Source organism: Penicillium malachiteum (genome assembly GCF_028827825.1).
Source record: "Penicillium malachiteum strain IBT 17515 chromosome Unknown utg000005l:1.0-9002435.0:326005.0-9005861.0, whole genome shotgun sequence".
In the NCBI taxonomy this organism is placed as follows: Eukaryota; Fungi; Ascomycota; class Eurotiomycetes; order Eurotiales; family Aspergillaceae; genus Penicillium; species Penicillium malachiteum.
Genome location: NW_026643099.1, coordinates 417166 through 444017, shown reverse-complemented (window position 1 = coordinate 444017; position 26852 = coordinate 417166). Strand labels below are relative to the sequence as shown.

Below are 26852 nucleotides of genomic sequence, written 5' to 3'. Positions count from 1 at the left end.
GGTGTACGCTAGGAGTTGTACTTATGATATAACATTCAAATGGGTCACCTGTCAGGTCTCTGAATCTAAGGTGGCAGGACCTAAAGGGGGAGATCTGTCTCTCTATTGCTCACTCCTCCACAATACCGACCACTTTCGCTTTGACATCGAATTTACAATCCATTGATACACCAACACCCATGCTTCGACGGACAGCGAGATCCTCAGGGGTGGTTTCATGTGGTGTGAACTCGAAGCGTCGCACAATATGGGCCAGAGTCATGTAGATTTCGGCATATGCAAGGCTGTATTCAGTCAGTATGTATTCGGGGAAAATTTAAGTTGAAAGATATAATAAAAAAAGGGAACACACTTCATTCCTAGACATTGCTTACTGCCCTTCGTGAAAGAGACAATGAAGCGGCTCAGGTGCTCGCCCTTGTCTGCTGCGCGTGTCCAGCGGTCTGGGTCGAATTTTTCAGGCTCGGGGAAGAGCGTCGGATCCATGTGGACGAAGTAGTTTGATTGACTGACTGGAGTCTGTAGTAAATAGTCAGCATAAAATATCAGAAAATTCATGGAGATTGTGAGTAAAAAGGTATATACTTACACCTGCAGGAATGACCCAGTCTTTGTATAGCATAGGGTCGATTGGCGAGATACGCGACAGGCGTGCCGTCATACCATGGCTCAAGCGGAGACCTTCGTTAACGACACCGGTCTAAATACCGCCCGGCGTTAGCTCTTAAGATCTTCGAAAAGGATAATCAGAAAATGGCAGGAAGTCACTTACAAGGTAAGAGAGCTGTTCCAAATCAGTCCAAGAAGCCTTCGAGGTCGGCTTTTCCAAAACAGTTTTCAATTCCTCACGGAGCTTACGTCCAATCTCTTTGTTATTGATAACATGGAACATCGAGACAGCAAGAGATCTGGCTGTGGTTTCAGTACCCGCACCGAGGAGCAGAGCGGCCTCATCGACCAGTCGATCAACCGTCTTCTCTTCGGCAGGCACATTCTCCCCAACCAAAGCATCGAAAATTGAGTTAGATTCTTCGGATTTCTCATCCTTTTTATTAGTTTCATCCTTGTCTTCTGATTTCTTGTCCTTAAGAGCAGCGATAGATTGCTCCCGCAATCTAGCCTTCACGTCAAAGAGATCACCCATCCGTGGTTGTAAAAACCGGACAACACCAGGAGGTGCAGTACGGAAAATAGTCACAAGGAATGGAAGAAATCGGTTAATGTGAAACATCAGCATAAGACCACTAACAGCATCGACGAGATCAACGCGAGTTGCGTTTTTCGTGTCATTAAGATATCCATAGTTCCAGCCATAGCAGTACTGTGTGATGACATCCGCCGTAAGAGCACCAAAGTCTAGTTGTAGATGAAGAACCGAAGATTCTTTGTAAGCACGCTCGAAACGTTGGATGAGCTGATCAACTTTCTCCCAGATGTAAGGAGTGAGATTTGAAACAGATCGCTTGGAGAAGTAGTTCTGGATGAAAGTACGGCGAAGTCGGTGGTGGTCGTGTTGGATTGTGCCGACAAGGGAGTATGGAGCCCCGTATGCAACGGCATATTGCGGGTCTCGGTTGCGTTTTCGTGCGCCGCTGGCATGGATATCCTCGTAATAGTATGGATCTTTGATGTGTAGCTCGCGGGGATTTATGCGAACGATGGGTCCTTTTTGTCTTATTGTTAGTGGTCGAGATTTCCGGGGTATGTGTGATGTTTGACGAGAGCGGTTCGCCTGATTATTTAAAGCAGGACAAGGCGCTCGACAGTAGTACATGTAGGACATACCATATTTTTCATGCATCCGCTCTATTTCCCATATGTACATTCCGTTTCGGATCACATCGTAGTAGAATTCGTACAAGAAAGTTGCCGCTGCGAGCTTAGGCCCGGGGAAGCTTGATAGTGGATGGGCGTACAAGCGGTAAAAGATGATTCGTAGGCCGAAAAACAGTAGCAAGGCCGCAGCAATCAGAGGATAAAGAAATATGTACTCCATAATGGAGATGAGATCCAGTAGATGGATTGTAAAAGAGAACAGAATCGAAATAGCCACCACCACGCAGAAGAAATAGCAGAGAGCGAGAGGGGAAAAGAGGGGAAATACTAGGACAAATTAAGACCAAGCAGCGAAGCAAACTGAATGCCAGAGAAGGGAAACTTGACCAGGGCTCCATTCCCGCCAACATTAGTAGTTCATAACGGACTTATTCTGGCTGGCTGCATTCATAACGGATCTTGCATCGGGGCGCTGCAGGCCACGCTAGGGCTATAACAATGGCTATTAAGCATCGACTCCTTCGAGAATCGACTGCAGCATCGAAGAATGGCCATTGGGTAATCCTGGCCTAAGCGCTTCGCACCGTACCGTGACAGGAAAGAGTCTCTCGTGGCAGAGTGGGGAATGGTGTGATAAACCTGGAAGCAGGTACATAAGTACTGCACCGCACAGGCCAGTCACTTATGCAAAGGAATGCATGACCCATCCTGGGTGTTGCCTATATAGGAAAGATGGTAACGCTAGGGACGCTAAGGCGCATTCTCCTACTAGACTCAATTAGACAGGAGTTAAGATGAAAAAAAATGGGAGGCAAAAAAAAGAACAGAAAATCATGGACTATCGGGGAATCGAACCCCGGACCTCTCGTAATGGACTTGAAGAAGTGCGAAACGAGCATTATACCCCTAAACCAACAGCCCGATGATGATGTCAGAGTTTGCTTTTTGAAATAATACATGAGATAAAAGAATCTCAAACCGTGCTTTTATGGGGAAAACAAATAGCCGCATGGACGGAGATCCGCATAAGTTAAATGCCCCGGCCAAAAATAGTATGGGGAACATCACACTGTAAATGATTCCACTATATGGACTCCATGGCAACAAGAGTTTACGACTAACAATGAAACAAGTCTCATAATGATAAAAACCAGCTTCCAGTTAAAGAACCGAAGTTCGACTGTGCAAACTTTCCGTCTTACCTTTACACCTTGGAGTGGCTGGTCCAGCCCTGGGGCATATAGCCGAATAACTCTAGTCTTAGCTCCACCTGGGGAGTTGCAATTCAAAACTCAAGGAAATTGGATCACCACTGCATTCCAGTAAGAAAATATCCACAATTTACACCTATGAAAACATCCGTGACGAGGTCGGAAAATAGTAATAAAGAAAAGGGAAAATAAGAGATGAAAAAAATAAAAAGACAGGAGAAAAAAATTGGCTCGCAAGACAGAGGACAGAAAGGAAAATTCCAACTCCGTTTTTATATCCGTAACTTAAGCGGCCAGCATCTTCTTGGTCTCAGCGATGGCACGACCGGGGTTCAGACCCTTGGGGCAGGTTCGTGTGCAGTTAAGAATGGTGTGGCAACGGTAGACGCTCATGTTGTTGTCGAGAGCAGCCTTGCGCTCGGCGGTGCGCTCGTCACGAGAATCGGCGAGCCAGCGGTAAGACTGGAGAAGAATGGCGGGACCGAGGTACTCCTCGCTGTTCCACCAGTATGAAGGGCAGGAGGTAGAGCAGCAGGCGCACAGAATACATTCGTAGAGACCGTCGAGCTTCTTGCGGTCCTCGGGGCTTTGGCGGAACTCAAGACCCTATTCCAAAATGTTAGACTATGTGCTCATCGCGGCTGGGCATTAATTCATGATTAAAAATATGTATCACTCACATCCTCAGTAGGGGTATCACGCTGCAGGTAGGGCTTGATGGACTTGTATTGCTTGTAGAAGAGGGTCAGATCAGGGACAAGATCCTTGACGACGTAGGTGTGAGGCAATGGGTAGATGCGAGACTCTGAGGCAGAGTCGGTAGGGATACGGCCTATCCAAGAAAGTTAGTATTCCTATTATATATCGATTTGAGGTTCTCCCGTACAATTGTCGTGCAATTGTCGTTGAGGCGAGAACCAATTTTCAATTGGTGCATAGGAATCCACATACACAAGCAAGCAAGAGTGTTGACACCGTCGATGTTCATGGCGCACGAACCGCAGATACCCTCACGGCAAGAGCGGCGGAAAGTCAGGGTAGGGTCGACTTCGTTCTTAATGCGGATCAGAGCGTCGAGCATCATGGGACCGGTCTTGTTCAGGTCGAGCTGGTAGCTCTGCATGGTAGGCTTCTCAGAAGGAGTGTCCGGGTTCCAACGGTAGATCTTGAAGGTCTTCATCTTGGGGTTCTCGGAAGGGCTGGGCTCGGCACTTTGGGTAGCCTCAACGGTGGCATAAGAACGAGCGAAAGCGGCGGGCCGGAACAGCGGGCGCGACGCAGCGAAGAGTCGCGATGTAGTGCGGAGGGAAGCCATGACGGATAAAGGCGATATGATACCGGTGGGTGGTCAATGGGGTATTATCACGCACGGGAAAAAAGGCGTGGAGAGAGGAGAGGGTCCAAAACAAGGGAGTCAACGGGCTTGAGGATCACCAGCAGACCAAAAAGGCGAGCAAAATGAAGTCAAGGAGTCCTGTTACTAACCTCGGGTTTGAACATCGGCAAAAAGCTGACTCAGCCATTATGGGCCAATCAGCGCTAAGCTAATTGTCAAGCGATCGGGCGGACACGGCTTTTGCTGCGTGCGCTGGGGATTGTGTACTGCCGGCTTGTCATTGATATAATTCTAGGTAATAATATGATGGAAATGAGTTATATGTTCTTACTGATTACATCATGCATATCAATTATGATCTTCAGTCCCTCAATTCATCTGCATGAACTCTCCCTGCAGCAATTCATGTCTCTTCGTCACGAGACACTGGATTGACACCTCAGGCGCCAAGGTGTGAACGTTCCCGTATGGGTTGCCGAGAGTGACGGCTTCTCTTGTTCTTCCCCGGCTCTCAGCCTCGGCGCTCCTTTATGCAGCTTACACATGCGATCAATTGAATCACATCTGATTCATGACTGCTTCATATTATTGTATTAAACTAACTGCGATTCGCATAATTCTGATGCCACTTATAGTCTCGATCTTCCCTCAAAAACGCCGCAATAGCCTCTCGGGCCGGCTTCGGTTCCCTCCCCAGTAAATCCGTCATAAGCGGGTCAGTTACCCCAGCATCACCCATCGCTATCGCCCCATGCCAAGTTGCTAGTGCTTGAAAGAAGCCTTCGGACTTTCCTCCCAGATCATCGGATGCCTTGATTCTCACAAGCTCTTCAGGAGAAACCTGCTCTATCATGACCTGTCGACCCGTGGTCTCATTGATAACATCTACAATGTCGGCGAAAGTCACTGTCTGTTGTGCCGTGAGAAGGACAACCTCTTTCTCATGACCACCTTTGATCATTAGCCGTGCAGTTGCTTCGCCCAATTCATGCCGTAATGTGAATGCAATTGGACCGTCGCCTGATACATATACCTTGTCGGTACTGGGATACCAACCCATGAACACTGGGAAAGCTTCGGTATACAAGCCCTCACGGATCGATGTAAACGTGATATCAGCTCTATAATATGAGTCAGCTTGTCTATCCATGCGTTCTATAGATGAGTCCGGGTCCTTTGGATAACCTGGCTTACTTTCGCAGCATTTCTTCCGTGATCAAATGTGCGCGTTGCACGTCGGCTTCAGAGTCGGATTTGAAGCCACCAAATGCGAGGGATGTATACCAAACCTGGTGATGGTTATTAAACTGGAATGACAAGAATTGTTCAACTTGTTTCTCTTACGTGCTTCACATTCACCTGCTTGGCTGCGTTGACAAAGTTTTGGTGTTGCTTTTGACGTTTCTCAACATCGAATGTGTTGGTACTGACAAAAAGGAGATTCTCTACACCTTGGAATGCAGTCTCCATTGATTGAGGGTCGTCATAGTTGACCAGACGAAAGGCAATGCCTTGGTCCTCGAAACGCTTGCGGTTTGCCTCGTTTGAAGAGGCGGCGGCATATTCCGAAGCAGGAACATTGGCAACAAGGTAGGAGAGCACCTGAGCACCAAGGCCACCTGTAGCTCCTGTGACAAGGTATTTGAGAGACATACTTGAAACCAGTAGTGCAGTCCGTTGTACTAGTATGGAATTGCTCGTTTCGGAACCAATTCTCAGATGAATTTCACATTATGCATCGATGAGCAACTTCCCGGTTGCTTTAAATACTAGTGATTGGTAATAAGGTAAGATTTTGATGATATAACTTTTGAATATCGGTAGAATGGTTTAAGCTCCGAATCAACCTTCCCATATGTTCCATACTCACTCAAACCCCCATATAAAATTGGTCAGCGTAGTGATTTCTAAGCCATCAATGTTGCCCACCTGGGCAAGTCCCCAAGTGGTTTAATCGGTGCGTCATAATACGTGCCTTGGCGTGCAGATTGGACCATTCGGCCCCAAAAGGCACCGAAAGGCCGAAGATACCCACCAGTTGACGATACATGTGCAGAGCCGCCGGAACATCTCAGGTGTCATAACTTCATATCAAAAAGAGTCAGGGCCTTCAATATTGAGATATTTCACCCGAGTATCTTGAAGTCGTGGTCCTTGTTCTACCCGAATCAGGGATTCGAATCAATTTTGGTGCTGGATTAACACATGCCAGCCTGCAGGCAAAATCCATCATATTCTCAATATTTGAACACTCTAGGGCTCAAATGGTTGAAGTGTTCCACTTGGGCACATCGTCACGGTCAGCCACATTCAATGCCCAGGTGTACGGAGTATTTGATTGATAGGTGCGTCAGTCGTAGAAGTCTTGGCGTGCATATATGATACGGGATCATTGGGCCCCAAAAGGCGCCGAAAGACTAAACACATTTGACTGGACTGCTTAAGATATGAGGAGGCTGTGGCGTTTTGAGTCGTCAGCAATAATTGACAGTTGGCAAGAAGATCCAGAACAAGGCGCTTAATGATTTAACTGGATAGCTTTGAAGTGCATCTTTGCTTAGAGCCTGCGATGGGTTCCAGTTAATACCCAGCGGGAGGATGGGAAGATGGGTTCTATTAGTGGTGGATTTCAACTGCACCTGACTTTAGCTCAGTAGTGATTCAATCCTTCCTTGCACATATGGGTTCAAAATGGCTACTTTGGGTAGGTCACAGGTGGGTAATCACAGCCCACCATGCATGTGCAGTCTGTGAGTCTCAGCTTCTCAGTTGGCAGTACGAAGTACATAGATCCAGCCTCTTCCCTCAAACTTTAAGTGCTGGAAACTTTTTGTCACTGAAAATTGTTCTGTTCAGTACTCAAATTGTGCTTTTATCAAATCTCCAGTTAGTGATCGCTGTTGATCATACCGATAGCATCACCTGTTAGTCCTTATAAGACCGAGGGTGAAGTGACTTCTTATTTCCCATAATATAGGTATGAGTTATTTATTCCTGGATTTTTCAAGTCGTCAAGTCTTTGACGGACTAAGAGCTAACCATCTAAAAGAGTCTATTTGGCTGACTCTATTCCTTACTTCTCCAGGTTCTCATCAAGCATCCATCCCCCGTTGAAATGGATCCCCTCAGTGTATTTGCATCCACGATCGCCATAATTCAGGCAATATCCAGTACATACGAAGCCATCAAAATATAAAAGGGTTACCACACGAATTTCAAGCTGTATACAACTCGCTCCCGATAGCGAAGGTTAATATTCAATGTGCGGAAAAAGCCTTCGATGATCCGAATGTGAATGATTCATCCAAAGAGGTCATAACGAAATTGCTTTGCGAGTGTCAAAAGAAGGCCAATTCTTTGAAAGAGATCCTCCAAAAGTGGAGGGAAAATTCAACAATGAGAGAAAGAAGAATAGATTGCAGAATATGCTTGATGTCTACCAGACTACTCTCATTAAAATGAGCAAAGCCCATCGGGCTAAGAACGCTGATGAAAGGAATTCTGGAGAACCTGCATGCCATGGGCCTGAACCGAATATTGAGGGCTGCAACGCAGGAGCAAGTCGAAAAGCTACAGCAGCAGACTGAGAAACTAGAGATGGCAATCCAGGACTTGTCAGAAGTAGATTCATCTGTGCCAGATTCCGCCTTTGAGGCTGGATCATCCAATACGCAGCATTACCAAGTCGCTTCAGGAGGAACGGGGTACCAGAATAATAATGGTGGAAGTAATACAGTCAACTTTAATGGCCAACTAAGTGGTAGTACAGTCCACGGTGGAATTACTTTTAATGGGTTCAAGAGTGTCGATGGTACGGAATGATCTTGTTCATATCTCAGATCCTCACTAGTAGTGTCGCGTTTATTTGAAGACCAATCGGACGACAATTCCAAGAAGAAAGTGGAAATCCTACAAAGTCTCCAAACATTATCATACCGAGATAAAAAGAACAGGAACCCCGATCGCCTGCCAGGGACATGTGAATGGGTTGTGGGACACAGTCTATTCCGAAAATGGAGAGAAAGCAAGTCATCGAGCATGCTCTGGATATCCGCAAACCCTGGATGTGGAAAGTCTGTCCTAGCAAGATACCTTCTGGACAGTGAGCTTCGGAGTGAGAAAAATAGAACAACTTGTTATTTCTTTTTTAAAGATGTCTCATCAGACCAGAGAAGTGCGAATGGTGCCCTGAGCTGCATTTTGCATCAGCTTTTCATGCAAAAAAGGGAGCTTTTTTCTGATCGAATACTCAAGAGATTCGAGGTCTACAACAAGAAGCATCTTTTGACATCGTTTGAGGAGCTTTGGGATGCCCTGATTATTACATCCCAGGATAACCAGGAAGGATAGGTGATATGTATTCTTGATGGATTTGACGAATGTGACAGTCACGAGCGGAAGCAGTTTGCTGCAGTTTTATGCAAATTTTACGGAGAGGAAAATGATTTCAATTTGAAATTTCTTATAACAAGTCGACCCGAGGAACGAATCAGCCTGGAGTTAAATTCTTTGAAGATGGAGGGATTCAAATTTTTTCACCTGGAGGGTGAAAACAACGATGAGGTGAACGGAATTGCCAAGGAAATCGATTCTTATATGGAGGAAAAAGTTGCAATGATTTGCAAAACTCGATCCCTTAACTCTGGTGACCAAAGGCTTCTCCTGGAGAGCCTCAGACGCAATCCAAATCGAACGTATCTGTGGGTGTATCTCATTCTGCACCACTAGCAGCAAAGCCAACATCCAGGAGATTGCTTTGTCCATTCCACAAACAGTTGATGAAGCCTATGAAAAGATTCTCGTCAAAATTGGGAGCAAAGAAAATTCCCATTCTGAAACCAAAAAACGACTTCAAATCAAAAAATTACTCAATATCATCGTTGCAGCAACTCAGCCTCTGACATGTCAAGAAATGAATGTGGCGTTATCTCTTACCGCAGGCCACAAGTCCTACAAGGACCTCGATGGAATCTGGAAATACTCAAATTGCTGCTGCCAGTATATCAAGGAACTGTGTGGCCCATTCATCTCTATCATAGCTCCAGGTTCCCGGGTTTATCTCCTCCACCAGACGGCGAAAGACTTTTTATTAGGACCGGCAAAGTTGGATAGAAAAGCGCTTGCGAGCGATACAAATCCACTCAAATGGAAAGCATCCATTCATCCTGAAGAATCACACCGAGCTCTTTTTGAGATTTGCATGTGGCATCTGCTCTTTACGGAATTCCAAACTGATGCCTTGTTCGAGGGTCCAAAAGATATCTCTCAGTATCTCAAATATCGCCCACTTATGTCATACTCTGCCATGAATTGGGCTTTCCGTTTTCGGGCTGGAGGAATTAAAGAAGATAAATTCCAAGACTACCTTCTGGAAATCTGTGGGGTAGGTTCAACTCATTGTCCAACTTGGTTCAAAATTTATTGGGCAAAAGTGAGTGGCGATTTTCCACGGGGTTTCAGCGCACTGATGATTGCTTCCTATTTTGGAATTGAATCAATCGTCAAGCACTTACTTCAAAACCGATTTCTTGACATAGACCGCAGAGATGCAGTCCATCAGCGTTCGGCCCTATCATGGGCCTCGGAAAAAGGGTTCGATGGGATTGTGAAATTACTCATTGAGGGACCAAAGTTTCGTCTAAAGGATATTGCGAAACTATGTTTTTCAAAAGGAGCAGAAGTTGATGCCAGAGATAAAATGGGTCGAAGCCCATTGTCATACGCAGCTTTGAATGGCCATGGAGAAACAATCAAAATTCTGCTGAAGAAAGGGGCATCTCCGAATTCAAAGGATGAAAACGGTGGAACTCCAGTTTTCTATTATCTTTCCAGTCCAAACCGGAACTAACCCAGTCCTCTGCTATGTGATGCAGATAACATTCAAGCCAAAGAAGAACATGCACGACTCCTTTTCTCAGCTGCAGAAAATGGCGATAGGATTGTCGTTGAGCGGCTGCTCCAGAATAATGACAGCCAACATCATGGACCATCAGTACGGGACACCTTTGTTTTATGCTGCAAAGAATGGTCATGAGGCGGTGACCGAGATTCTTCTCAAACATGGAGCCAATCCCCATATTGAGACCTATGGTGACAGGGTACCCATATGGTGGGCTGTTGCGGGTGGGCACGTGGCAGTAGCCCGGCTTCTTATCATGAGGATGAATCCTGACGCTCCTGGCCCGAGTTGGGACTCGGAGACACTACTTATTTTAGCAGCGAAAAACGCGCATCTGAAGATGGTTAAATTCCTCCTCGAAATCGGCGCCTGCCCTTCCACTGTGAACGCAACCAGAGAATCGCCCATGTATTGGGCAACAAAAAACAACATACTTCAGATGATAAAGGTTCTCATATACCATGGGGCTGGAGTGAATGGTCGAGAAATGTATCCCTGGACACCCTTACGTCACACTGTAGAAACTTCGAACTTCGATATGGTCAAAACTTTCCTTGAGAACGGCGCAAATGTGACGATATCAGACCTTGTCAAATGTGGACCGCTTCATGTAGCGTCCAGAAATGGCCACACCTGTATTGTGAGATTGCCTCTGGAACATGGAGCTCATGTTCATGCGAAGGACAAGAGCGGGGAAACCCCAATGATGTATGCTTCTCGCAACAATCATGCTCACATCTGCGACATTTTGTTGGAAAAGGAGGCCATCAATCAGCGTGACAGTGGCAAGCGCAGAACTCACCTGAAAAAAACAGACAGATTGATTGTTTCGCGGAGAAACCATTGTATTATCACTGCCGAGCCGAGGCCTATGAACTCTTGGAGTCGAGATTTAGAGAGTGGCTGAGTAAGAGAGATAACCGTGGCCGAAAACTGTGTGTGTCTAAGGAGTGACAGCACTCCAAGTTTATCAGCAAGTCAATCGCCCAAGGCAACATTTGAAACAAACCTGGACCACTGGCACCAATCTAGCGTAAAATCAGTTGGACTATAATAAGCACATGCTTTTGAACAGAGGGAATTATTTGTAAAGAGAGGCAGTACAAAAGACCGTATCAGTAAACTGAGAGATCTTGATCTATTAAATTATTCTATCATACTTTTGAAGCGACATCGTGAGAAGTCCTCTCATGCGAAGAAGGCCTCGAGGACTGCTGCGACGCGGGCCGCTCCTCTCCATGAGTAATATTAATCTCATTAGTGACCCGAATACCAGGGGTCTTGGATCTGGGACTGGAAGGATCCTGAGTCACAGAAACCTCCGAAGGCATCATTTCATAATCATCACGGCCGAGTTTCGACCAGTTTAATAGCCGTTTATCATCACGGACCTGCGAGCCCAAGCCAGTCATTGGCTTCGAATGGCTTCGAAGGATACCCGCGGAACGAGAACGAGAGCGAGTGTGGCTTCCGGTGTACTCTGTCAAGTGGGAGAAGATGTTTCCGAAGACAGGCTTGAGGGCGGGCACGGAAAGGGCAATGAGTGTACATGCGATCTCGGCATTCTCGACACACAGCATAGGGCTGTAAGCCCAACTACCGTCACTTGCCCATTGACCCTTGACAACTAGCCAGATACGGACAGCGGAAATGACGATGACACTTTGACTACTGTTAGCTGGATTCTTCACGAACAATAGTATATTAGTACTCACAAGACACCAGGGAACATGACCACGGAGAGCTTAATCTTGTTCCTTAAAGAGACATGAAGCTGTTTGATAAGGATAGCAGGGATGATGAACATCATCACATCACAAGCTAAAGAAAGTCCTGAGTTGACTGAGTATACAAGACCCCATGAGAGACACTTGTAATCATCAGCACCCGGCTGCCAGGAGTAGGGCCATAGACCGGTGACCGGACTGCAATGGAAAATCAAGAGAAAGAGCTGAGGAAGATAGGCAGCAAAGAGAAATGGCCCTGCAACGAGAATAGACTTGTGCAGTTTGCTTGTGCGTGCCGTGAGCCGGAAGTAGAATGCGAGACCGGAAAGTCGACATAGGAAAAGAGCAGTTGTATAGAGAATGTGGGCAACGAAATCCAACACCTCAGTCTCGCGAACTGTGGACATAGAAAGAACATATTCGATATATTCGATATGGCGACCACTTCCAAGGTGGATCAGAACGACTGAAAGGACCACAAATGTCACGTAGAAAAGCTATAGAGAAGATCGTGTTGTTAATTAAGGCAATTCACTATATTCATTCCAGATAGTCTTACCAATGTCACAATTGCAAGCCAATCATCGAAGCCGACCTTCTTCACCAAGAATGCCCGCGCATACAGACGTAGAACCATGAGAAGACCCGTGAAGCACACCATGAACAAGATACCCACAAGGGCAGACTTATCACGAGACTGCGCGAGGTATGAGAGAGTGACCCCATCAGGAATTCTCCCTGCTGCATCCGCAGCAAGAATATCGGCAGGAATTGTCATTGCAAGTGATTCAAATGAATGTTATCGGCATGGCCCTTTTCTTCAGAACAGCATGGCAAGCAAGATCTTTCGAAATGGGGGGAGCACTCCTACTATGAACGAACGACTGGAGCGAAGAGTATGGACTCTATTTCTCTAAGGGAAAGAGAAAGCGTGAAGCGGGTCTCGTTTTTCATTTGAGCAAACCTAGATTGATTCACGCCACCAACAAGATCTTGTACCAAACCGACATGTACGCCGAGACTACCGGGCGTGGCACGGTGGAGACCAGAAATTTCATTCCAAATCAAATTCTTACACCTGAAAGGGGAATTCCATAGGCTCTGACTGGATTAATCAACCGGGGAGAAAGGAAAGATTTCTCCGATCCATGTTTTTCATAAAACATTGAACCAAAGATTCAATCTCATCAATGTCAGGGTACTGTCCGTAGGTGATTTAATATCTTAACATCTTTTCCGGGATCGAAGATCAGCACTAGGATCAGAATTTCAACGGTCTATGCTTTTAGATCGTAGCCCTGCATTGTATAGCGGCTTCCCCGGCAGTTGACCAAGATGGATAATTCCCAGTGAGGCATTTTTCGACGCACATCACGGTCCATTAGAAAGAGTTGGAGCCTATCGGTTATTTCGCATGCGTAATGGACAGGTTAATGGAGCTCACTAAGTAAAGGCCAAGAAAATCTTTTCAAGCGGTAGAACCCTGTAACCACTTAGCGGTCCGTGGTGGATCTTGATCGATCTGAGCTACTCCGGACCGGGCGAGGACCGAGTTCTATGGCGGGTCCAGAAAAAACCCTGCAGACTCTTTTTGTTCCTTCGGTTGTCTTCCAAGGTTCCAGTCATTTTCCATGCATGTAAGCTATAGACAATTAGGAAGGTAGTTGGAAAAATTTCCCACATGGCAAGGGGGGGCAGACTAGTCTGCTCAAGTGCAAGTGAAGGATCAATAGAGGTTAGTCCGAATTAGTAGTCAAGATGGCGCTGTTGGGCGTAAGAGTCTTCTTCTGGTTGGTAGATATGTGCTCAGGCGCAAGCTAAAATAGACCACGGGCCACAAGTGTTTTTTTCTCTCGATATTCCGTCGCATCCGAAATCCCGACAAGAATGTTGGTGGACAGTTGTGGACCTTGATTGTAAGGGGGGAAAAAGAAATTGGAGAATGTCTCCCCATTTCTCCTCATTGAGTGTAGTGCATAGGTGGGTCTCATACCATCCATTAGTCAAAGACCCACGGAGATACGTCTGCTTCACCATCTCTCTAGGTATATGAAAAAACAAGCTCCCCTGAAGATCGTCGTTTTTTCTTGCCACATGGTTATTTGTGGGGGATTTCTCGATTTGATCTTTTGAGAGATTCAGCACATAATGTCTCCCTTACTTCAAGCTTTGGTGAGCGGCTTGGCTTTGGCCGGCTCCGCTATTGCGACTGTCGATCCTCTCGTTGCTTCACAGATCTTGACTGATCCTTATGCCTATGATTTCCCTATTCTGGGAGCCCCTGGCTCCTCTATGTTTCCTATGCGTAAATGCCATGGATTCAACCTTGAAGAAGCCAGTGTGGATGACCTCCAGCTTCGTTTGAGCAATGGTACTTTCACCAGTGTTCAGCTGTTGGAGTGCTACCTCGATCGTATTGCTCAGACTCAGCCTTACCTGAAGTGAGTTTCCTAACCTATTTTACCCTATTGACCTCAAAACTAACTAAGATCCTCAGTGCTATTCTGCAGCATAACCCAGATGCCTACCGCATTGCTCAGATGCTGGATGATGAGCGTGCTAAGGGTAAGGTTCGTGGTCCTCTCCACGGTATTCCTTTCATTGTCAAGGACAACATTGCCTCCAAGGATCGTATGGAGACCACTGCTGGTTGCTGGGCTCTGCTCGGTAGCGTTGTTCCTCGTGACTCCTTCGTTGTCCACGGTATGCGTAAGGCTGGTGCCCTTCTCTTGGGTAAGGGTGCCTTGAGTGAGTGGGCTGATATGCGTTCCAACAACTACTCTGAGGGTTTCAGTGCTCGTGGTGGTCAGTGCCGTAGCGCCTACAACTTCACTGTTAACCCCGGTGGTAGCAGCACTGGTCCCGGTGTTGCTGTCGGTGCCAATTTGATCCCTATTGCTCTTGGTACCGAGACCGATGGCAGTGTTATCAACCCTGCTCAGCGTAACGCTATCGTTGGTATTAAGCCCACCGTTGGTCTGACTTCTCGTGATGGTGTCATCCCTGAGTCTCTCCACCAGGACACCATCGGTACCTTCGGCAAGACTGTCCGTGATGCTGTCTACGCTCTTGATGCCATCTACGGTGTTGACCCTCGCGATAACTACACCCTCGCTCAGGAGGGTAACACCCCCAAGGACGGCTACACTCAGTTCCTGTCCAAGAAGGATGCTCTTAAGGGTGCTGTCTTTGGTCTTCCCTGGAAGTCCTTCTGGGTTTATGCCGATGATGTCCAGCGTACTCAGCTGGAGGAGCTTCTGGATCTGATCAAGTCCGCTGGTGCTACCATCATCAACGGTACCGAGCTTCCTCACTACAAGGAGATCGTTTCTCCCGATGGCTGGAACTGGGACTACGGTACCACTCGCGGCTTCCCCAACGAGTCTGAGTACTCCTACGTCAAGGTTGACTTCTACAACAACCTGCGCACCTACCTTGCCGACCTTAACAACACCAACATCCGCTCTGTTGAGGACCTTGTCCAGAACAACATCGACAACTACGGTTCTGAGGGTGGTTACCCCAGCATTCACCCTGCCTTCGGCTCCGGCCAGGACGGTCTCATTGCCTCTATGGAGAGCAAGGGTATCCAGAACTCCACCTACTGGTCTGCTCTGGCTTTCTGCCAGCGCACCACCCGTGAGGAGGGTATCGACGCTGCCTTGAAGTGGAAGAACGGTACTCTGGATGGTCTCCTGGTTCCTCCTGATGTCGCTCAGTCTATCCAGATTGCTGCCCAGGCTGGTTACCCCGTTATCACTGTCCCTGCTGGTACTGAGGAGGAGTCTGGCATGCCCTACGGTCTTGCCATCATGAACACTGCTTTCTCTGAGCCTACCCTCATCAAGTACGCTAGTGCTATTGAGGATCTTCAGAAGACCTCTGGCACCAAGTGGCAGCGTACTCTGCCCGAGTGGCGCGGATACCTGGAGCGCAACCTCCCTGTTATCATGTAAAAAGTGGTTTTATTGAACTAGACATGAACATTTGAATGTGTAATTATAGAGGGGGAGTGATTTGCATCTTCTGCATAGCTTGCATGATGAATAAATAGAAGCATATTAATACGCGATTATTGTTGTGGCAATTTTGAATTTTTCATTCATCGATTCGATATGAAATCCTACTAGATATTAAGGTCACGGTCGTGGCAGTAATCCGAGTCACCTACGTTGCTTCAAAAATAATTTTAACCCTCCCGACTAGACAAATGGAAACTTGAATAACCACAAAGCTGACCTGCTTTCTACTAGCGCTTCCAACCTTGGAAGTTGCCAGTGAGTACCTACATTCAACCGGGTCCCTTGAACGGGTACCTGAAACGATCAAGTTAGCAACTGGCTAGGTTTAATTTCCTACAGGTAACCGTGAAGTATAAGTGGGATCATACCCAGTTGATTCACTATAGGTAGTAGTAGTATGGTCTCATAGCTGGCCATACATGCCAATTGACCTTTATCGAATCTTTGCTCAGATGGGAATGCTAGTCGAGCTCGAATAAATCAATCGCCCTCACCCTGTAATTTTAGTTGGAAATTGAAACTGCACCACTGACCTGCTACAAGGTTTGAACACATCTCAAAACCAAGTATCAGAAATCACTGAGCAATAGTCACAGGACGTGTATGACAACGACAGCTTCTAGAACCTTACTATATTAAAGGAATGAACTAATCTCCGACCATGCATCATGATGCCATAGAGAGGCTCTTGTGGACCCTCACTGGTGTTGGTGGATTCTACCAAAGCAGAACCGGCAGGCTACGCGGCGATCATAGATGCGATCGGCCGGGAGAGCGTCAAGACCAATGTGTTTGTACCCCCTTATGATCTGAAATCATTGATGTAAAAATAATCCCGAGTTCATTCCATTCACCCATTGATCTGCAAACTCTCGTGTCTTCGGAAGAACTCCTTCAGGGTTTACATTCGCGGAAGCAAGGATACATTGTGAATAACTTCATCGCCAAGAGCCAAGACGGAGAAACTGGGCTGATCTTCCAAGGTTTTCTTTTTTCAGTCAACTTGAATTGGTCTTATGCCCGTGAGTACCTGTTACCCCCCTAAGTCACTCTCACTACCCGGAAGAAATCATATCACCATATTCATTAGAGGTGATTTCACATAATAAAAATCTTTGTCATAGTCGTGGGACCGGACAAGTCTCGGAGACCGTATAAACAAGCGCCCTTAAATTAAAATCAATAGTCAGATCACGGAGCACCACCAGTCCGAGTAAACATCGCCGGCTGGAACAACCCGGAATCAGGACCACAAATACTAAAAGGAGTATTGTGGGGCAACTAGCTCAACTCAAAAGAACAACGTGAGACATCTTCATGCACCGAGCTGATCCTTCAACCATAATTCTCCTCTTTGACTATGTTCTTTTCATGTCTAGCCACGCGCTTTCATCAATTTTAGTTTGGGATTATCCAAACCCACCAGATATCGTCTACTCACCAAGCTATTTCAGGTTAGTGGGTTTATCCACCACAATAACTCTAGACAACTGAAGTCGACTGCGACGAATTCTTCCAGCCTGAAGGTTGTTTCTGTACTCCTCTTATGCCCCTGGAAGTATTTATGTTTACTCCGCAAATTAGTGGGCCTCTGCATCCAGTCTCATGGTATCACACTGATTCTCCGACTCGCCAAGGTCGACGGCGGTATCATCTGGTCTGTCGGTGACAGCTGTGATAGTCAGGAACAAGGGTTGTGATTAATCAAACCGTTCGATAGGTGGAGCGCAAAATAATTCTTCTAATATAGTATCCAGATGTCTAAGCTCTTAGTCTAACGGCGCTGGTGTACTGTATACAACTAGTATATAAGCTCTCATCCACGTCCGCATATGATATTCCTTTCTTCACACTCAGTCACTCTTTTCTTTTTATTTTGTTAATTTTTATTCATTTTCTTCTAACTATGAAGTGTACCACTGCTCTTTTGGCATTCGCTGCCCACGCCGCTGCCGTCAGCGTATCTGGTTCCGCCGAAGGTTTCGCTGAGGGTGTCACTGGTGGTGGTGATGCTAACCCTGTCTACCCTACTACCACCGACGAGCTGGTCTCGTACCTCGGTGATAGCGAGGCTCGCGTGATTGTTCTTGATAAGACTTTTGATTTCACTGGCACTGAGGGTACCACTACCGCAACTGGTTGCGCGCCATGGGGTACTGCTTCCGGCTGCCAGGTCGCTATTAACCAGGATGACTGGTGCACCAACTATGAGCCCGATGCGCCTGATGTTTCTGTTACTTAGTAAGGACCACACAAATCAAGATTCCCATTCTGATGACTTAGTGTGCTAACTCATTCTAGCGATAACGCTGGTATCCTGGGTATCACTGTCACCTCTGACAAGACCCTTATTGGTGAGGGCTCTGCCGGTATCATCAAGGGCAAGGGTCTTCGCATTGTTTCTGGTGCTGAGAACATCATTATCCAGTACTTAATTCTCCCATTACTCGATCTGGATATTTGTGTTAATCGTACTATAGGAACATTGCTATCACTGATATCAACGCCGAGTACGTTTGGGGTGGTGACGCTATTACCCTGGATGAAACCGACCTGGTTTGGATTGATCACGTCACTGTAAGCTTCAGCTACTTCATTATTTACTGCACAGCAACTGTGGATACGGCAACAGATACTAACCTCTATTAAACATAGACCGCTCGTATCGGTCGTCAGCATTACGTGCTGGGCACCTCCGCTGACAACCGCGTCTCTATCACCAACAACTACATCGACGGTGTGACCGACTACTCTGCTACTTGCGATGGATACACATACTGGGGTATCTACCTGGATGGTGATGGAGATCTGGTCACCCTGAAGGGTAACTACATCTACCACACTAGCGGTCGTAGCCCCAAGGTCCAGGGTAACACTCTGCTCCACGCTGTAAGTTTTTCATCCGAGTCTCTTATGACTGTGGTGGTGTATACTAATCAAGTTCATGATATAGGTCAACAACTACTGGTACGACAACAGCGGTCACGCTTTCGAGATCGGCACCGGTGGCTACGTTCTGGCCGAGGGTAATGTTTTCCAGAACATTGATACTGTCGTTGAGTCGCCTATCGATGGTCAACTCTTCACCTCCCCCTCCACCTCTACCAATGAGATCTGTGCTACCTACCTCGGCCGTGACTGTGTTATCAACGGATTTGGTTCCTCTGGTACCTTTGATCAGGCCGATGAGAGTTTCTTGGTTGACTTTGAGGGCAAGAACATTGCCTCTGCTTCTGCCTACACTTCCGTTGCTGCTAGCGTTGAGGCCAACGCTGGACAGGGTAACCTGTAAGCGCTACCTCTGAGGAAATTGTTGGTAGGCGTAGCCTTGGGGAGAGTCAGATTGTACTTATACAAAACTTTTACTTTTTTGAACCATTATCAATGGATTTTATTTTTCGAGTGAAGAAAATCAGGAGAACATTAGAATTTCAAGTTCCTGCGAATGATAATAGGATAGTCAGGATAAAGTCTGCTCCAAGCCCCACGATGGGTCTTCCTAATGATAAAATGCAGTGTCAACAATCCAAGCAATAGTCCAATCAAAAACTCAATAATCAATCAATGATAATAAGACCCGGTCCAGCAAGCGTCCACTTTGCCACGGTGTTGACATCCGTGAACGGTCCATCACTCTTCGTCACAGCCGCAATCGTCAACCCATTCAGCTCATAATCGTTATACGGGAACAGTGCAGTGGCTTCAACTCGAGTACCCTCTCGAGAGGTGATATGGAGAGGTTGTACAATTGGCACATTCAACTGGTTGACGTATGTTACCCACAACAGATGCTCGCTTTCATTCGACTTATCCTCGAACACGAAAGTGAGATTCTCCGACTCAGCCCTGGGTGTCGTGAGGATCTCCAACGACTCAAAAGTGCGCAGTGGAATCTCGTCGATGTTGGGACAACTTCCAGGAATAGTGAAGCCTTGGACAGCAGTAAAAGCGAAATTGAGATCCGATGTTGTAAGGAAAGGAAGCTCACTCGGAACGTGAGCTTGCATAATTCGGAACCAACCCTGTTGCTCGCCTTCATTTCCGATCACGGAAGCAATTTCACGAGAAAGGTCAAAGTCACCACCGATGGCAAAGCGCTCGACTGCATCTTGCAGTGTTCCGAGGACTACATCCGTGAAGGTGGAGGCGAGTTTGATGGCAGTGTCAAAATCTTGAACCGGGAAGGTATACTCGCAAGGCTCGACGGGCTTTTGACCAAAGTGAACGAGGGCATTATTGGCTCTAATCGCGTGAAGTTCCTCTTGCTAGAATTTTAAACAGTCAGTTGAGGTGCTATTGATCATTTGAATGTATGAAGCCTTACTGCAACAATAGCCGTAAGTGCTCTGGCGACGAAGTCACGATCTCCTGAATCAGTAAAGCGGTAGCCCTCCACATTCTCGGTGATGTTCGTGAGAAGTTCGTGGAAGAAAGCTACTTCAAACAGTTCATTGAATGCTATCAGTTTCAAATTGGTGATTCCCTTGTTGCTGACCACAGGTGGAGGTGGTCCATTCGGAAGAGTTCCGTGTGCGGCTTGTTCGATCAACGAAAGCTCGCTGGGGCTTGGATATGGCAGCCCATCTGGAAGTTCTTTCTCAATTTCACGTGCAACCTTCGCTGGTGCTGCGGTGACGGATGAGACTGCTAACAGGAGCGATATAATGGAGGCGTATAGACGCATGATGATAGGCGAGAGAATGGAGATAAAGTGTGTAAGACAAGGAGCGACACTTTCGTGTGATGGGAGTAAAAGATGTGGCTTGAATATAGTCTCGATGATGAAAGAGACAAGCTTTGAATCTCAGTGATGATCACTGACACTCGATTTCTGATCAGGAATGGAAGGTATCTAGAAGGAAAGAGCAACCCTACTCCCTAAGACCCGGATAACGTCAGGGTAATATAACGTTGAATATCACCTAGACAATAACTCGAATTCTCAGCAGTTTATGGAGTACAAATGACTTCCAAAAATAAAAATAAAATGCTCGGCAGTGGATAATTAGTGGAATGGCCTGGTTGTAATTTGTATGATTGGGTTATTTGGACGGAGTCGAGAATCGAGATCATGGGGTAATTCAAGCTGCAGTGGAGCATGAAGATCGGAACGTCTGGAAACTGGGGATATTCAACAAAAGATACATCGAAGTAGTCTTGTGTCATTATTAGCTCCATATTTTTGGGTCGTGCAACAATGAACAGTGGGTATAGATTGCAGCCGAGTCTTGGTACAAGGTACTTGTACACCCAAGTGACCCAATAGGATCCAGATCTGATTCGCAATGGCTCTGAGCTCCTTCACTCCTAGTAGAAGCAACATTGAGACACATCATCTCATAATTGAAAATGAAATAAGATCCGTAAATATTTGTCTCGTCCAGAGTTGTTGATCAAAATCCACCTGGGCATCATGCGTTGTGCTTTGTCAGCGCGAACCAGGTTGGAAAGAGTGACCACTGCATCGCATCTTTGCTTGAAACTAATTCAAATATATACTTAACCTGCCAGAGCATCATTCAAAATGGCTCCCGACCCTCGATACAAGCTCTCTGACGAGCAGATCGCTCACTTCATGCAATATGGCTACGTTCGTGTCCCCGAGTGCTTTTCCCGAGAGAAGGCAGCAGCATGGACCGCCGATGTATGGACCAGACTGGGATTCTCCCCAACAGACAAGGCCACCTGGACGACCGAGTGTACTCATATGCCCGAACACAAGGAAGAACCTGTGAAAACATTTGCACCCAAGGCGTGGGCTGCCATCTGTGAGCTCCTGGGCGGCAAGCATCGCATTGATCCAGATTCAGCTACCTGGAACGACGCATTCATTGTGAACCTGGGTACTCCTGAAATGGAAGGGAAATGGCCTCATCCATCTGAGCTAGAAGGGTGGCATGTTGACGGAGACTTTTTCATTCATTTTCTTGATTCGCCGGAGCAAGGACTGCTGGTCATTCCTTTGTTCAATGACATCCAGGAACATGGAGGAGGGACCATGATTTGTACTGAGTCTGTGAAACATGTGGCTCGGTTTCTGGTAAGGGATATTCTGTTTGACCATTTTGGCTCTTCAGCTTGTTTGTTTTTGCTTCTTCGGGCTATCGCTAACACAATCATTTCCAAGTACGACAATCCTCGAGGTGTTTCACCGTATATGGTGCCCCGCGGCTTCAAGTTCCGCAAACCAACAGTTGACTTCTACGATTCGATTCTGGAGAAATGTACCGAATTCCATGAAATGACTGGCAGTGTTGGCGATGTGATCCTCCTCCATCCATTGATGGTGCACTCTCAATCCGTCAACAGTCTCAGAATTCCACGGATCATCACTAACCCTCCTGTATCGCTCAAAAAGCCATTTAATTTCGATCGCAAAGATCCCGGTCGGTTTAGTATAGTTGAAAGGAAGACACTTCAAGATCTTGGAACAGATCGATTGCGAGGCTGGAAGATTAAAGGGGGTCGAGAGTTGGTGGTTCCAGAACGAGTGAAAGAACACGAAGAGATGAAGGAACAGGAGCTCGGAAGACTGAATGTGTGAAAGGTGCATTTGATCGAGCCGGGCATGCTGGCATGTCCATACCCTATCATTAGCGTTGCACTGTATAACTTATCTCACTGTTTTACTACATCGGGTTCCCGCTTCAAGCAGTCAATAAAGTCTGATACGAAGAAAAAGAAAAAATGGCACATTCTTTTTTGGTCTTTGAAAAAAGCAATATATGCATGAATTCTTCCTAGCTCAATTCTCCCTCCACAAGAATAATGAGGAAATGCCGCCCATAGCAGCGACTCCTGCGATGACTTCCCAAACAACCTGCAGAGCCAATGCCGAAGCATCCTTGATAACCTCGCTTTCACTATCAGACTTTATAACCTGCTCCATCAGGATCAAATATCCTCTTGCGGTGTTGATCAGCTCCCATTCCAGGCCAATATTTTGAAGCTCATAACCAAAGCGAGCCAGGAATATCAATCCGCCAATAGGAACCGCGAAGGCCATACCCCAGGCTCTCATGAAAAGTGACATGACAATGGGCTTGGTAGAGAGAGCCGCTTCATCATTCTTCGCAATACTATGGACACGAATATTATAGCTGGATAATAAAAGTCCGTGTCCAAGCCCAGCAGTCAGGAAAAGAAACACCCACGCCACGGTCGGAGTGATGCGGTTGAGAAGGATCGAGCAGCCAGCTGCAAGAGTTGTCAAAATCCAGCCTCCAGAGATGATCCACTTGGAGCATTGTGATTCTCTTGCGAGTAGTATACCAACTACCGCCGCGGGTACAACTGCGAATCCGGTGATCGCGAGAAGAGTGACACCCGACAATGTCGCAGAAAAGTATTTTGTACACATAAAGTAGAATACAAAGAACTGCAGCTGACAAAAGATCTTGGATGTGTCAGCATAGTTATTGAAGAGTTGGTAAAAGTTGAACTTACCACAAAACCATGACAGAAACATCCGATATAGGTCATAGTGGCCGACAAGTCTCGAAACACCCGGGCGCCAAACTGAGGATGAAGTGCCCATTGTGACTCATAGAAGACAAGTGCCAGGAAAGCGACAATACCAAGTGTAATCGGTGCCCAGGTCTGCCACTGATACAACTGATGTGCGACTCCAGCCCAGCTCACTCCAAGAAGTATACCTGTCAACCCAACTGAGGCCAACATCGCGCCCGACCAATCCAGTACGCGCAACTTCCGAAGCTGCGCATCCTTGCAGGTGCGTAGATCAACAGCGAAAGGAATCGCAAGTAAACCCAAAGCGCAAAAGATGAAGTTGAAATAGAACGCCCATGTCCAGTTCGTATTACTTACGAATAGACCACCGACAATAGGACCCAGAATAAATCCAATTAGTCGGGTCAACAAGATATAGCAAGAATATCTTGAGTGAATCGATTGTGGTGCTGATTCTTCCATCATAACAAAGCATAGACTGAGAGCACCTCCTCCACCAATTCCTTGTAAAAGACGACCGACAATAATCTCAGTAAGACTCATCGAGCCACTGCAGATTCCTGTTCCGATTGTCGTGCATAACACAGCAATTATCCAGATTGGGCCATGGCTGAAGACATCGCACAGCATGGTGAAGAATAGTTGACTTGTGGCGCTAGAAAGGAGATATATCGTATTTACCCAGAGGATATTGAGAATTGGTTGATCGAATTCATTTGCTAGTGTCTTTTCAATCAGTCAGAATAAAATAATCACACCAATATGAAGGGTTGTATGGGTAATAGCTCACTGGTAATACAGTTATCATAACTGTTGAATCGAAAGCATCCATCATCGCCAGAATGACAATGCAAATAAACACTAGCTTATCACGGATGTGTGGTCTCCATGATTTTTCCTCCGTAATTTGCTCACTTTCAAATAGCTGGATTCTGCTCTCCCCTGCGACTGGGTTTGAAGATACATGGTCGACACTCTGGAGGCTCGTAAACGGATCAAACGTTATTTTTGGCTCGGTGTCGAAGGTTTCTTGTACCGGACGTCCCATTTGCGCCGTCGCTTTTTATGAGGTATTCGTCTTAATATTAGCGTGGTATATGATTTATCTGGTGAAGTCGATGTTCCTGTGCTGGTTTCGTGACAGATTAAGTCGAAGTGATGAAGGCCATGGTTCGAATAAAAGTACATATTTCTTTCTATTACGTGACTCTACGAGGGATTTGGCGACCTTGGAAGGGTTATACCTAGAGAAGGGAGCTCAGATACCTCATACCCCGTGAACCTTGGAAGGGGTTTATTCTTGGAATTCCACAGTCCCAAGGGATGTCTCCCAAGGGGGCTCTGATGAGATCTTGAGTAATCAAGGGATAAATCACCCTATTATATCCCCGCGTTCATTGGATTAAGCTCAAATATTCTCAGTTCCGGGGATCCGGAGCTTGCTAGAAGGTTACCGTTGTGCATTTTGCGGCCTGTTAGCTGCTGTGTGGTGGATGCGAGTTGCATAATTTCCGGTAAGCACGGTGTTTATGCAGATGATTGTGGGGAAATGTTTGATTTTAGTCACGTAGACGACAATCAATATCCCTGTACTTGAAACCTGTGTTGAAGATAGGGAAAAGGGAGAAGGATTCCAAGGCCAATACTCCTGCTCCTATGTAAAAGCAGAGGAGTTGATTATTCTAAGGTTGAGATGAGAAACTTGAAGCGACCTCCTTGACTTTCGCCCGGAAGGATTCAATTTGCGATATACGAGTAGATCTTCCCCTGGATTTGAATATTCAGTGACGTAGTATCTTCTAACCTTGCCCAGGTGTCCAGTGGACTCCATTGTAATATTTATCCGTAATCTTGATTCAAGCAAGCCACTGGGTCGTCTGACTTGCACATCATCTGAGTCAGATATTAGTTAGATCCAAGTTATAGGGACAATTGATTAATCCCAATAAAAGTTTTGGGGCGTAAATTATTTTTGGAAAAGGAAATCAAGTCCGGAGTTCATACATGTTTCAGCCATGATGGTTATTTTTCACTGAGACTTCCGCGGTTGTTCTTCTAGCACTTCAATATAGTACCATTTGAAGGATAGTATAATGGTTACTAGTAGCACTTGAGTATTTGCAGATCCAAATATCATTGATAGGAGAATCAGTGAGAATTCAAGGAAATATCCCAAACAAGGTACCAGGGTTAGAGCTCATTTCATGGTTCGTGGGATATTAAATCTCCAGCTTCATTGAACTCTATCCAGGGCTATAGTATTGTAACTTGATCCCGTGTCACTCTGAGTGAAATCGGAAATAAGACATGGAGTTCGGTCTTTCAAGTTGATCTTTGGTCTTAGAACTGTCAATGAAGCTTTGGTTCCATGTCTATATAGAGACCCGTGGGTGCAGATTAGGTTCAAGTCATAATATGCCTTTATTATGACTTGGTAAGACTTTATAAAATGAACATGACCCCCTTCAAGACTCTCTCTGATCTCAATTTGAAGCTGAACTCGGGACTGTGACTTCTATCTCTGCAAGACACCTGGGCCCATAAGTCACCTTTACATCATTCAGACTTATCCAATCTTGTTATCCATGCAACTGGACATCGCCACGTACATCAAAAACTAGATTGCAACCCTGACCTGCATCAATAACTTGAAATCAACCCACCTCGCTCCGAATATCCCCCAAATGAAAAGGGGCGCTTCCATGAATTTTGCCGCTGTACTGTGTCATCGGCAAAAACCTATGCAAATTTTGTCACCGACTAAACTAATCAAGAGCGGTTAGTAGTTAAAGTAAAATTGGTTCATCCACGTCAGCAAATGCGCGCCAATCAACGATACGACGAAGAAGAATCTAGCCTAAATGGGGAAAAACGGGGCTGCAGGGCAACTTGGATGAATGCTGACAGGGGATAGATGTACGGTGTACGCGGATCCCATTGATGTCTCCCCGAGTTTGACAGGTGAGTTCATAGGGGTAACACCCCCGATGACCGACTCAAGCGTCTGAATGCATCGGTCTGTCGGTCCATCGGCGGATATTCCCGTTTCTTTGCACAACACCGGGGAACTTGTTCATCTCCAATCGAACATCAACTAAAGTTCATTCATTTATCGGGGGGTCGGAGCTTAGCGTGCCCGGAAAGAGTCCGAGTTTCTGATCAGTATGGCCCCCAGTCTTTGAGCGCGGTACCGGTTTGACCGGTGGACCCACAATCACCCACTAGAACATGCACAGAACCGAAGCAAGGTTCTTATTAATGCGGTGATTAACATTTCAAAGCACGTTGGGGGAGAATTCCAGAAACTGTGCAGGGATTTAGGATGTTCGATTCTCTCGGAGGTGTATCCACAAAAAGAACACAAGTCCTCCTCAACAGAAAGAGATTGGATCATCGTCTGTGCAAAGACCG

At 46.3% G+C, this 26852-nt stretch overlaps 12 protein-coding genes across 12 annotated transcripts; 6 read left to right on the top strand and 6 right to left on the bottom strand.

Annotated features, from left to right (window-relative positions):
• Nucleotides 1–109: 109 nt before the first annotated feature.
• On the bottom strand, nucleotides 110–1996 carry N7483_010194 (cytochrome P450; the record flags this gene model as incomplete). Its single annotated transcript, XM_057093621.1, has 5 exons — nucleotides 110–284; nucleotides 353–519; nucleotides 590–700; nucleotides 773–1665; nucleotides 1786–1996. 5 exons carry the CDS (start codon nucleotides 1994–1996, stop codon nucleotides 110–112), a joined length of 1557 nt encoding a protein of 518 aa, XP_056939592.1.
• A 1276-nt stretch (nucleotides 1997–3272) lies between these two features.
• On the bottom strand, nucleotides 3273–4302 carry sdh2 (succinate dehydrogenase iron-sulfur protein subunit SDH2; the record flags this gene model as incomplete). Its single annotated transcript, XM_057093620.1, has 3 exons — nucleotides 3273–3593; nucleotides 3668–3819; nucleotides 3939–4302. 3 exons carry the CDS (start codon nucleotides 4300–4302, stop codon nucleotides 3273–3275), a joined length of 837 nt encoding a protein of 278 aa, XP_056939591.1.
• Nucleotides 4303–4921: 619 nt separating this feature from the next.
• Nucleotides 4922–5976, bottom strand: N7483_010192 (SDR family oxidoreductase; the record flags this gene model as incomplete). Its single annotated transcript, XM_057093619.1, has 3 exons — nucleotides 4922–5444; nucleotides 5518–5612; nucleotides 5668–5976. The coding sequence occupies 3 exons, from the start codon at nucleotides 5974–5976 to the stop codon at nucleotides 4922–4924; spliced, it is 927 nt and encodes a 308-aa protein (XP_056939590.1).
• A 1866-nt stretch (nucleotides 5977–7842) lies between these two features.
• Nucleotides 7843–8145, top strand: N7483_010191 (uncharacterized protein; the record flags this gene model as incomplete). The annotated part of the gene is made up of 1 exon (XM_057093618.1): nucleotides 7843–8145. The coding sequence occupies one exon, from the start codon at nucleotides 7843–7845 to the stop codon at nucleotides 8143–8145; it is 303 nt and encodes a 100-aa protein (XP_056939589.1).
• Nucleotides 8146–8361: 216 nt separating this feature from the next.
• On the top strand, nucleotides 8362–8673 carry N7483_010190 (ankyrin repeat-containing protein; the record flags this gene model as incomplete). The annotated part of the gene is made up of 2 exons (XM_057093617.1): nucleotides 8362–8437; nucleotides 8477–8673. The coding sequence occupies 2 exons, from the start codon at nucleotides 8362–8364 to the stop codon at nucleotides 8671–8673; spliced, it is 273 nt and encodes a 90-aa protein (XP_056939588.1).
• Nucleotides 8674–10304: 1631 nt separating this feature from the next.
• Nucleotides 10305–11129, top strand: N7483_010189 (ankyrin repeat domain-containing protein; the record flags this gene model as incomplete). Its single annotated transcript, XM_057093616.1, has 1 exon — nucleotides 10305–11129. The coding sequence occupies one exon, from the start codon at nucleotides 10305–10307 to the stop codon at nucleotides 11127–11129; it is 825 nt and encodes a 274-aa protein (XP_056939587.1).
• A 247-nt stretch (nucleotides 11130–11376) lies between these two features.
• On the bottom strand, nucleotides 11377–12727 carry N7483_010188 (uncharacterized protein; the record flags this gene model as incomplete). Its single annotated transcript, XM_057093615.1, has 3 exons — nucleotides 11377–11884; nucleotides 11938–12446; nucleotides 12509–12727. The coding sequence occupies 3 exons, from the start codon at nucleotides 12725–12727 to the stop codon at nucleotides 11377–11379; spliced, it is 1236 nt and encodes a 411-aa protein (XP_056939586.1).
• A 1370-nt stretch (nucleotides 12728–14097) lies between these two features.
• N7483_010187 (putative amidase) lies at nucleotides 14098–15905 on the top strand (the record flags this gene model as incomplete). Its single annotated transcript, XM_057093614.1, has 2 exons — nucleotides 14098–14390; nucleotides 14447–15905. 2 exons carry the CDS (start codon nucleotides 14098–14100, stop codon nucleotides 15903–15905), a joined length of 1752 nt encoding a protein of 583 aa, XP_056939585.1.
• Nucleotides 15906–17877: 1972 nt separating this feature from the next.
• N7483_010186 (polysaccharide lyase family 1 protein) lies at nucleotides 17878–19263 on the top strand (the record flags this gene model as incomplete). Its single annotated transcript, XM_057093613.1, has 5 exons — nucleotides 17878–18212; nucleotides 18273–18398; nucleotides 18452–18548; nucleotides 18627–18860; nucleotides 18925–19263. The coding sequence occupies 5 exons, from the start codon at nucleotides 17878–17880 to the stop codon at nucleotides 19261–19263; spliced, it is 1131 nt and encodes a 376-aa protein (XP_056939584.1).
• A 265-nt stretch (nucleotides 19264–19528) lies between these two features.
• Nucleotides 19529–20655, bottom strand: N7483_010185 (putative sexual development protein (LsdA); the record flags this gene model as incomplete). Its single annotated transcript, XM_057093612.1, has 2 exons — nucleotides 19529–20236; nucleotides 20296–20655. The coding sequence occupies 2 exons, from the start codon at nucleotides 20653–20655 to the stop codon at nucleotides 19529–19531; spliced, it is 1068 nt and encodes a 355-aa protein (XP_056939583.1).
• An 840-nt stretch (nucleotides 20656–21495) lies between these two features.
• On the top strand, nucleotides 21496–22515 carry N7483_010184 (uncharacterized protein; the record flags this gene model as incomplete). The annotated part of the gene is made up of 1 exon (XM_057093611.1): nucleotides 21496–22515. One exon carries the CDS (start codon nucleotides 21496–21498, stop codon nucleotides 22513–22515), a length of 1020 nt encoding a protein of 339 aa, XP_056939582.1.
• A 201-nt stretch (nucleotides 22516–22716) lies between these two features.
• Nucleotides 22717–24489, bottom strand: N7483_010183 (uncharacterized protein; the record flags this gene model as incomplete). The annotated part of the gene is made up of 3 exons (XM_057093610.1): nucleotides 22717–23367; nucleotides 23418–24167; nucleotides 24232–24489. 3 exons carry the CDS (start codon nucleotides 24487–24489, stop codon nucleotides 22717–22719), a joined length of 1659 nt encoding a protein of 552 aa, XP_056939581.1.
• Between the last annotated feature and the right edge of the window lie 2363 nt (nucleotides 24490–26852).